Source organism: Rhipicephalus microplus, chromosome 5 (assembly GCF_043290135.1).
Source record: "Rhipicephalus microplus isolate Deutch F79 chromosome 5, USDA_Rmic, whole genome shotgun sequence".
NCBI classification, from domain to species: domain Eukaryota; kingdom Metazoa; phylum Arthropoda; class Arachnida; order Ixodida; family Ixodidae; genus Rhipicephalus; species Rhipicephalus microplus.
Window position 1 is genome coordinate 64,826,583 of NC_134704.1, and position 11,649 is coordinate 64,838,231.

General features: G+C 43.1%; 1 protein-coding gene across 1 annotated transcript in view; it reads right to left on the reverse strand.

The window, feature by feature from the left end:
• DppIII (dipeptidyl peptidase 3) overlaps nt 1-11,587 on the reverse strand; it is a 69,160-nt gene extending 57,573 nt beyond the window's left edge. The window contains exons 1-5 of the mRNA XM_075895626.1: nt 11,373-11,587; nt 10,395-10,632; nt 8,729-8,856; nt 6,776-6,889; nt 1,467-1,569 (exon numbers count right to left, since the gene is read on the reverse strand). Coding sequence (XP_075751741.1) covers nt 1,467-1,569; nt 6,776-6,889; nt 8,729-8,856; nt 10,395-10,632; nt 11,373-11,444 — 655 coding nt within the window. The 5' untranslated portion in view covers nt 11,445-11,587. The remainder of the gene's footprint in view (nt 1-1,466; nt 1,570-6,775; nt 6,890-8,728; nt 8,857-10,394; nt 10,633-11,372) is intronic.
• Between the last annotated feature and the right edge of the window lie 62 nt (nt 11,588-11,649).

Sequence of the window (11,649 nt, forward strand, 5' to 3'; positions counted from 1 at the left end):
GGCCACTTTTCTGTCAATAATGCTACGTCACACTGATAATGCACAAGTCGTTCGCGATCGCGAACTACCGGAACCGTGGTGATAATACAAGGGAAGTACTCGAAGTACATGACGATTATTATTGTGTGGCAGAAACACTCCCCAAATACTCAATTTTTTTTAGAGTGTTAGAGCTTTACAACAAACTGGAAAACCAGCACAAACAGCTGCACAAATGGAACCCAGAAATCAAGCTGCATGTGCCTGACAAAATAAAGTGAGACATCACATGCATGATTAACTGCATCTGTCCCGATAGAGCATTAACAAGACTTGATCAGGTAGGTCCTCATGATGGCCATTGTCAGTTTCATGAAACACTTGAACGTACATCTTGTTACACGAATTTTTCAAGAAAAGATGGCACTACTTTTCTAAGTGCTCAATCGCAATTATCACTCTTAATTGACCTGTGAGGCAAGGCTCAATGTTTATTTCCAGCCAGTGGCTGGTAATAAGGTTGGGAACACTCAGCACCAACACCAAGGAAACAAAGATAAAGCATTTCTGCAGCCCTAAGGAATTGCTTTCACTTCCAGTCAGTGAACTCACCCTCTTGCAATTTGTGGAGAAAAGGTGCAAAAAAAGACAAGAAAAAAGAAGAAGCCACCTGATAGGCACTGGTCTGGCAGCTAATTTTCTAGCTTTAACTACAAGGTTGGAAAAAAAGTTAAATCTAGTGATGTGCAAATGAACAACTAGCAACTAAGCCTGTAGCTAAGAGAAGTCAGCAAGTGCGAGAGATAAACCATATTAAATCTAGAAGCAAAGGCGTATCGATTTACATATTTCCACCCTCAATCAAGTCATATTTCAATGGAGACTGAATTCCAAAGTGCCAGTGCATGTTGTTGACTTTGATGCACAACAATTAGGCCCAGGTGGTCAAAATTAATTTTGTATTTCACTATTGCCTGCCTCAAAATCATATTGTTTCATCTCACAACACCACAGAATTTTAACATTCTGGTTCACAGATAAAAGCAATGGTGAAACAAGGGCGCACAAGAGAAATAACGTAGGTGCTAATGACTACCTTCAGTACAAAGCTTGCTAGCTTGACTACAATGTTCAAATTATCTTGAGAGTTCCTCCAACATGCAAGCTGCCATTTTTTTTTTTTTGATAAAAGTGGCAGGGTTATTCAATGTTACCCATTGAAATATCGATTAGGAGCCAGAAATGCTGTGCCGCCTTTACATAATATTGGTTTTATCTGTTCATCAAAGCTCAACAAGCAACCAGATAAGCAAAACTCTTAGTCACAAAAAGAAGAGCACAGTTAATACAAATTTGCAGAGTATAGGCGTCACAACATCCTCACGCTCGGAACTACACCCCGCAGGGGGAATGAAAGAGGAATGTGGATAGGGAGATAAAAGAAAGAAGGAGAACGAGGTAAAAAAAAGGGTCAGTGGTATACATACTATATGGACACTGGTATTCCCTCTCATGGCCATCATCGCCATCGCCATTGCTTTCAAGTTCATTCACCTTCAAACCTAACCTGGTGCTGCCGCTACCAGCCGGCTGAAAGGACAAATGAACACAAAAATACCGGTAACCCCAAAGTAATTCAAACAGTTCTCCACCCACTGCATCATCCAAGAGCATTCTAAGTGCAATGCATTTGTAGGGCCTCCTCACTGTCTGCTGGTTAGGTGCACCAGCAAGGACAACAAAAGGACATGTCCTGAAGTCTCTTACCACGTAGATGGTTTGGTTTGGTTTATAGGGTCAAAGCAGCTAAGGCTATGAAACACACTATAGTGGAGGGCTTGGAATAATTTCTACCACCTGGGTAGTGTACACTGACATCACACATGGGCCTACGACATTCCTTCCACATCAAACTGTGACTGCTGCAGCCGAGATTTGAACTCGCGTCTCTCAGGTCAGCAGCCAAGCACAGTAACCACCAAACAATGGCAGCGGCCTTTTAACAACTTGGGAGGCTTTACCGGTGTGCTGTCAGTATTTTATGATACAAACTCTATACAATGATACATATATGTTTTCACTATGGAGATGTGGAAACGCTCGTGCTGAAGAATGCAGCGTCCTCACCTATCCTTGCCATCAATGATTACGTGATTAGAGAAAAAGCTGCAGTGCCAGTTTCCACAACAGATACAGTTGCTTTATTGATTACATGAAAGCCACTTGTGGCCTGAATTAATCATTAGCTTTTCTACACAGGTGCTTTGGCGAACTGACCTAGGACAATACTAGCACTACTCCAATATATCCAGCCAGTTCTGTTGTATAAGAATACTTACCAAGACAAGACGTGAAAGAGTAGCACACGTGCCGTCCCTTCACCTTTTGAAAATATTGAATATAATATAATACGACTCCCCCATATTTTGTTCTCACGAAGAAGCAAGCCAAGCGATGCTCCCACATGTCCTAACACGCTAACTCATGCAGTTGCCTTTTAGTGCTATAAGACAATTACAGAATCTCATGAACTCGTACAAATTTGAGAACTTGAAAACTATGTTGCGTATGTTAAACATAAGACAGTTATAGTTTAGCGTTAGCGTGATAGCGTAGGTTAAGGGAATGACGCTGCCATGCAGCAAACGTTCGTTGTAGGTAGCGTCTTATAGTTTAGCGAAATAGCGCTTACGTGGTTTACGTGCCACCAAATGGGATGGTGGCACCACCTATTAGATGGCTAATAAGTTAAACATTGAAAATGAAGATAAAACGAGAATGTTTGCCTATGCCATCGCACGAAGCATAGTTAGAAGTTTATTTTTGTGATAATAAATAAAAATAAATATGAACCACGTACAAAACGCGAAAACATCTATGTTGCCGATTTGTTTACATTGATCTTGAAGTTAGGCCTAGGCGCGTTTAAAATGGGAAGCTATCTCAAAAACTACGCCAACTTATCCGTAATACTCAGTCATCGAAGCTAACTGAAGGCAAGCTAAGCCACTTTGAACAGTCGTTTGCTGCGAACAATGTGAATCTTTCAACAACTACGCCAAAATCACTTCGAAGCGGGCGTCCGAGAGCGCCGCCTTGTTTACGTACACCTTGTGCACCTACGCTACCTTAAATCTGAAAAATACCGTGCGTACGGTAAGCGGTACACGTAACGTACGTATCTGTGCATGCGCATTTCGATTCCAGTATCACAGTATGCCCGGTATCACGGTAAGCCCAATATACTACAACTCTCTATTTCATTTTATAAACACCTCGCGCTGACTTTATGGAAATTGAAAGCAGGGTCATCCCTTAATGCAGCGGCTTCAATATTGCTTTGAAAGAATTCTTCTGAATATATGTACTTTCGCTCAATTGTTTCTCCATACTCTAAGCAACTGCTAGAAGGCATTGGAATAAAGGCAGCATTTGTAAGGAAACTCTTCATCAGCATAAATTGCTAAGGAACACTGAAAAAGTGTGGTAAGCACTCATGCTGAGGAATAATGCTACAGTCTACTCCTGGATTCTGAGGGAGCACATAGTACCAAAGAAGGCTTGTCAAAACACACCCACATATTTTTTGTGCAGGGCTGTGGCTACAACAGAGTCGTGCATTAAAGTGTGCATGCACTATCAATCTGAGTAAGCATCATCGAATGGTACAGACATCACTCAACCGCTCTTTTTTTTTTTTTTGCACTGTTTAGGCAATGCGCCCATGGCGATAAAGTTGTAACATGCAGGCCCAGAAATGCGGTGCACTTAAAAGGCCATATAATGCTGAACAAAATTGATAAATGTGATACAAAATGCCTGTTTCTGAGGCAAGCAGGCAAGCTGAAGCAGCAAACACAAGAACACGACTTTGCAGAAGGCGTTTAAGTGTTACACAGGAGAGAAAATGGCTATGTGTATGGAAAAACAAACAAACATTCTATTCTAAATGTGTCTCCTACGATTAGATATAGGTGACAGCAGAAAATGCGGTGTGTGAATGACATGTAGTACACAGTATAGTTTCACAACATGCCCCCAAGTGTGCCAGCGACAAGCCAATGATAAAGTGTGCATGGTTGCAACATGCACAAGAACAGCGCCTCTTTTAACTGTGTGCCCTTTGCATAGTTCTATTTCCTGTTGAGAGTGTTACACTGCGAGTTGCAGCAAGACACACACCAGTGGGCGAGCACTGCCAGAGCCCCGCTCAGACATACGACGTGATGAAACATTACGAGACATGACATAACGAAATGCGACACTACGAGACATCAAATGACGTCAAGGGTAGCCTGTGCGAGTTTCCAACATGTTCCAATGGGAAGCACTGGCCCCTTACGCAAAAGGCGAGAAGAGGTGAAAAACAGGAAAGGGAAAGTAGGAGTTCGCAGCTCACATTCAAAGATTGCAGTACCTGTAGAAGGCAATGGTAAAACGCAGCATAAAGAATCAACAATAACACACATGCAAGGTGGTGCAAGCCGTTTATATTGCTTGTTTTCTTTTTCATAATGCTGTCATCATTAGTGCCCCAAGAACATTTCTGTATGAAAGATTTCTTAGCAACCGGCTAAAGTTCAGCATCCACAGGTATTACACACATTCTTCTTTCCCAAAAACTATCAGACTGCGTCAACTCAAATAGAACCAAATTGCTTGTTTTACACCCGAAGCCACTGGCCAAAAGAGACACCGTATTATGGGCCCTCTGAATTATAATTGTTTGACCACCTCAGGATCTTTTCCATGCTCCAAAATCCATGATCACCAATTTATAAACCAAGTTCACTAGATAACTACAATAATAATAATGCAGTAATGGCATCGTTTAACGTCCTTTAATGCTATGGAAATTTCGACCACCCAAATTCTATAATGTGCACCTTTATCTAAGTACATGGGCAGTTTTGCCTCCATCGAAAACACGGCTGCCACGATTGGGATTCGATCCCACAACTTTTAGGTGAAAAGTTGAGCACCATAGCCACTATACCACTGTGGCGGGTTGAGTTTATTAGGTAATCAACTAAAAATAGCACAAACAGTAAACTGGTTACCTATCTATGGATTCCATACCATTTAAATTATAGAAATAAGAGGAAATGTATTTTGTTAGTGTGAAGGAATTGCTAAATAGCAGTTGACATTCAAAAGTCTGTAACAGAAGGGGAAAAAAGCAATAGTATGGACCTATATGTATAGCCTTGCACCATATGCATTGTAATAGACTGAATCAACTAATAATGGAGTTAAACAAATGAATGCACACAAGAATTTGGTGTATAAACAAATGTACGAGACTTCACTCAGCAGTTCTAAATCATACTTATTTATCACCTGCGAGGAGGGCAACTCAGCAAATGAGCAAAGTGATCATCTTGCAGTCTTTTCTCGTTTAATCCTCATCTGCTTATGAAGAAGCATGGCTTTGGAAAAGGTCTAGCCAACATTTACATTTGCATGGTTATTAATTCACAGATAACGGTGCCACAATGATACAGCGGAAAGATGGTTAATCTACTGACATCACTTGATGCTCCAATAAAATTCCAAGAGCAGTTTAAATTTTCACATAACCTGTGAATGACAGGCCATTCATAGACAAGCCATTAATACGATAGCTGAAGCTAACCATTAAAAACTTTTCACAATCTCGGCCAGTCTGTGGTTGTGATCTTTTTTTTCTGATGCTAACACTATTTTTTCTTACTTTGGCGCCAGGCCAGTGGTCAGAGTGATGCCTGGCTGCTTTATCTACGGGATCAGTTGGCCAATAGTGGCATATAATACAAAAGACTAGGAGTTGAGCTTAAAGCACCACAATAAAATATTGTCAGGCAGTCTGTTGCCACTCTTATGGCAAACAGTACAACTTCCCTGTGGATCCACTGAAGCCTTTGTTACAAGAAAATGGTTTCAAATTGTACATACAGATGCTGCCCATTCACTTAAAAAAAAAAAAGCACTAAAGGTAAAACCAAAAGTGCTACATCATTAAGACAATTTAAAGAGCAAATATGAAATACTAAGTTTGTCAGTAGCACTTAACATTTCAGGGTTATATGTGCCCAAGGCTGTACATGGCCTGGTGGGAAGTCGGTATTAATTAAAAGCACTTGCTCCTGTTTAATGTGCTGTTAAATCTAAGCTAGAGTGCATCACCCAAACAACTCAGAGTCAAATCTGTGATCCTGTCTTCACTCAGTTGGGGTAGCCAAGACTTGGAACGGCTTGCTCAAGAGCGAACACAGCCAAAGTGCGAGGGAACGACATAAATCGTTACGAAAAAGAAGCGATGAAACCGATCAGTTTACGAAAGCACTATGCGCAAAAAAGGGTCCTCAATTGTCAGCACAGTGTGCTTTGTTAGCTGTGCCTTTCCTTTAAATGCATATTTATTTAGATCCCCTACTAGCCAGTGGCTATGGGTCTAACCAGTGTTGTGTATTTTCATGTAATAAGAGAACTTGAAATAAAATAAAATGAAAAATGAAATGAACTATATGTGCAGTTTGATGAAGTGATAACACACCCATAACGGCATGCAAAAGACAGCACAGTGAATCCACTACGTACATCAGACATCTGCCTTTATTGCGCTCTTATGGATCAGGCACCGGCACACAAGCCCAAAGAAACCAGAGCCACCGTACTGACTAAGCTAATGACACTCTACGGTTGTATGAGGTGTGACGGATGCTCCAGGATCTACATGTTTGCGTAGTTATGGTCCATGGACTCTGCTAACTATGTGCTACCTTTAAAAGCCCTTCTTATACAGCCACTCTGTTACCTCTTCCACGAAGGCACCCTTGTAGCCCACATAGCTGCCAAGTTCATGCACTTGCGAGAGCACTTCTTTGTTGGCCAAGCTCTCAAGGTATTTTTTCAGTTCATCGTGGAATGCCTGTAGGAAAAAAAAAGAACCAGAAATGCGGGCAGAGAACATCATCAGGGGGTGCACTTTTCCACTCGAGCTCAAACATCGGCATGCATAGAAAAAATGTGCATCAACACATCTGCATCATGCCATGCAGAGCTGATTAAGCCGCCGATTTTTGTATAGTATAACTACAATAAACTGAAGCTGCCTTAATGAAATTCCTGCATGGAGTAGCAGCTATCTTCTAAGTGGTTGGTATTTCATTTAAATAAAGAAAGAACATTTCATTAACTGTAATCAAATTACTGCAAATGAAGACACACAAACAAGCTCTCAGCAATTTTCCCAAAGGAGGGACAATCTGAAATACACTCAAACCTCATTATAACAAACTTGCATATTTCCCGAAAATAAGTTCCTTACATCCAAATATTTCCTATGAAGGTATATTTCGAATACTATCTATTGCAACACTACTCTTCATTTAGTTTGTTGTAACCAATATTTCAACCAATTTATATCCGGGTTCATTATATTGAGGTTTGAGTGTATGTACATCTGGGATAGGTATCTTTCATCCCAGACACCAATCTTTAATAATCAGTGATGAAAAATTCTTCATGCTTTTTCCTGTGTCATATGACCAATGCCTGACTTTTGATTCTTTTTTTATTGCACTTATGCATTGCATCATCAGCACATCCTTAGCAAAGCCTAGCTCATTCGTTTGCCAATCAACCTCGCCACATACCACGAGGTGGTCTAGCTGGTGCAATCAGTTTCTTTAAGCTGTGGAGGCACAGGGCCGACAGCTGTGCAGAGTTCCCCAGAGACGACGCGGAGACATCGAGCAACACATCTTGAATCCCTAAAGGCCCAGAGATGACCGACTGACTACTGCTCCCCGAGCAAGAGCGCCCTCAGCCTGAGCTTGGTCCCCGTTGTCGTCCATGTAGCAGCTACAAGAATCATTGCCAGCGCCCTCACAATGCTTAACACACCTAACAATGCTAAGAATGTGTGGGATGGGTAGCACTGAGCTCCTATGCATCATTCTAAATAAATTAAAAATCTGCAAACTCGGATGTCGCTTTTGCCTGTTCATAGCAAATTCCAATACCACTGTTCCAATACCCTGTTCTAATACCCTGATGCACTGTTCCAATACCCTGATGTTTTTCCCCTTAGCGTGATTCTGCTGCATTCCCAAATATGCCCCGAGCAAAAGCACGACAACCAAGTCTGAAGTTTGGGCAATGTCATGTAGTTGTGTCATCGCTTTAGTTCCAAGCCTTAATGAATGTAAATCTCAGCTAAGAAACTTTAAGGCTTTTAGACCCGAAATTGCACTGCAGCACCAGACACATTTAGGCACTGTGTATTAAGACACAGTGCCTAAATGATGCTCCCTGATGATCATTACTATAAGAAGTTGCCTCAAATGTGCGCTCTTACTTCAACTCCAGTGTATTCAAGCTGACCTGAAAGTGACTAGTTTCCGAATTTTCTGATCACGAACCAACACACACAATTGCTCAAACACGGTGACAGTTGTAGCGACAATCAAAGTGGCAGTCAGTGCCACACTTGTATTTTTAAGGCCTTCAAATTTGTACAGCATATTTCTGTTATGTTGACCTTAGTCAATTTTATCTAAACTGAAGCTCCCAGCCAGTATTCCATGCACAGGACAAAGCCTTCATTATTGAAATCCTAGAATTTGCCTGTTCAACAGTGAATATGAACATGGCCAGCTATATTAAATGTGTCCGACACAGATCATGTCAGAGTGTTAATATGACAATCAATTGATGAAAGTGTACTTCCAAGGCCGAGTGACAACCACTCAGAAATTAAACTTACCCAGATGTCGCCTTCGATGTGCTTCACTTGCGTGATAAATCGTGGCCCACGTATTTCTTTTCTGAGGTAGACGGGAAGCATATGGTTGCGTGTTCGTGGCACAAAATAGGGCAGCTGAGGAGGCTGGGCTGAAAAAGGCAAGGTGACTTGCAATTAGTTTTTGTCTTAAACTGTGCACAATGAAACCTTATTTTCGCTTCACTATAAATTGTGCACAAATTAAGGACATTGTTATGCCTGCGAGTCCACACCGAACGTCAATGCCTCTGAAAAAGGTAATCTGTGTCAAGGCCAGCACGCGAGCCCGCCTGACGCAAACAACTCAACGGCGTCATCTCGCGGCGTTGCCTTTCTGTCGCGCACGCACAGCGAGCCCATCGAAGCAATCGGCGCCTTCCTGTCTGGCGAGTCTGACGCAATGCGTGGCGACGTCACTTGTCCTTGGGTGCAGCCACGTGCAGCGCAGCGGCTACAGATTCGATGAGAATGACGCGGCCCAGCAGCGACCCTATTGGAGGATTCTCACCTCACGACCAGCGGCGCTTTTGGTTGGACATTTGGTTACTCAAAGAATTCTCCCGGTGCATATAAAAAAAGCCCTGCAGCGCGTCACGAGAGTATATCTATTTGTCAGAGAAGAGAGCTGGGCTCTTCCGAGTCTCTAAGCTGTCGGCCCCAGTGCCGAATCGGTAACGCCTCGGTATATATGCTGTACATAAACCTTGTTTAACTCAACCTCGTCTCGTCCGCTCGTCTATCAGCTCTGCGCAGAAGCAGTCGCGAGCTGAGAAACCTACGCTACCAAACGGCTGGTGACCTTCCCGGCAGAGTCTGAAGCGGTGGCGCCTTCGGGACCGTGTTGGCGTCGCCGTCTTTCGTAACAGTGGTGGCAGCAGCGAGATTCGTGGTGCCCTTTGTAACGTTGTCGGAGGCTCGCTTCGTAACAACATATAGCTAGCTTACAGGCAAACGAAGTTTGCTTTTGCTAAGTTGTGTTATGCACAAAGGCTGCATATTTGCTGACAGCCAATACAAGAATCCTTTCTTCATGGCATTGTTCCTTTTGTCTCTTATGACACAGTAAGGCTGAAGTGCATCCTTACAAAAATGCTTCATGAGCACTTAATGAGTCTTTCCTCACATTTTCATTTATCAACACTGTTCTTAAAGGGCCAGTAAACAGCCTCCAAGTATTTTTCTTTTAACCCCTCTCAAACAAGCTAGCTAATTTGTTCAGAAATCTGTGGTGATCGTATTTCCCAACTATTCCAGTGGTGCGTGCTGTGCAGCCCCTTACTTCAATAAAAAATATTACAGCACCTGTCCAGTCTTTCTCCTATGTGCAGTAACTTTACATATTTCATGAGCAACTTGACTTCATCAAAGGAAAACTGTAGCATGGCTCGAGGCTCATTACAATCATTGCTCAAAACGGGACAGGGTCATGTGCTTTCTAGTTCTTTCTTTGCGTATGATTGGCAACAGTGACACACTCCACCACTGGAACATTACATCAACACTTCTCCTTAAAACTAACACGCCAAGGATGACAAGGCACCTGTGATGAAGGGGTAGGTCCTCCTATAGAAACCTTGGCCAGCCTGTCTGAGGCACTTTCTCCAGCTCGTTCAACCTATCTGCACTTTGTTTCTAGCTGAAAACTTACGGGATGGCGGCTGCCAGCCGGAAGGTGCTCGGCCCTCAAACCTGGGAGGTTCTGGCGCAGTCTTCAAAGGGAGGAGGCGCTCCACATAGTGCCAGTGTCCGGGCACTTCTTCGACCTTGGTGTACTTCTCGGATGCCTCGGACGCCCATCGGTCCTTGTAGGCTTCCGGATCAGCACGGGTATCTGGCAGGTACTGCTGCAACATCACATCCTCGGGACGGGCATCTGAGCTCTCACGCTGGTCAAAAGCAAAAAGACAAATAAAAGGTTTTAGTAGCTCACTTACTAGTTGCGCGGTGAGAAAATTTGCACAAAAATTTCAACATTTCGCTGTGATGGTACATGCATATATGCACCAATTAATGTAGTGGTACCCATTATTCAAACGAATGCCTGCGCCAATAATCCCTCCCGTTGGATGATTTCCTGGAGGCTAGTGCGTTTCACCATGGGCACACTGGCGGTTAGGTCGCGCGATGCGTCGTAAGTTGAGCAAGAAATGCAGAAGGCCACAGAGAAATCGCGAAGCAAGTTCGTTCTTCTTTTCCACAGTCATATTAGCAGAAAGGAACGCAGTTAAGAGCACTCAAAGCAGCGTGGTTGCAAATTTCAAACATGCGATTGGGTCACCCTGCGCGACCTTTATGGAAAAAATATAACGTTTGTGGATGCATCTTTAAAAAGGTGTCACTGCCAGGATAAAGCGCTCGTAAAAGGATAATCTCAGAGCTCCAGCTGCAACAAGAGACGGTAGGCAGAGTAGCTAGCAGTGGAAAAGTGACCACCAATAATGTCAAGAAACGATCCCAGAACTACACAAACACTCCTGTGCGCCTGCGGCTGTGTGAATCACGTCCAACTGACGGCAGGCAATTTCGCATGTTCGCAAGCATAATCAAGAGCTGGCGAAATTTGAAAAGGCAAGAGGAGTCGCAAAGAATAATGCCGATGCCTCACGAAGGTGTGTGTACCACTTACCCGACATACTAGCAGAGCCGGCATCTTAGCTCTCAAACTGCGACTCAACCTGCATATCCTCTGTAGAGACATGTTTACCTTCTAATCTGCGAGCGCCGCGGTAATACACGCGCTCCAAGATACCCGCTTTAAAACGAAATCGCGCTGGTTTCCAAAAGGGTCTACGCGCACATGGTCAACCTCGCCAGAGTTTATCTTCTCAAGACCTCGTGACTACGTATACAGATGAAAGCAAACGCAGTTTTAAGCTCTAGACTATGTGCAGTATGCAGCGCTT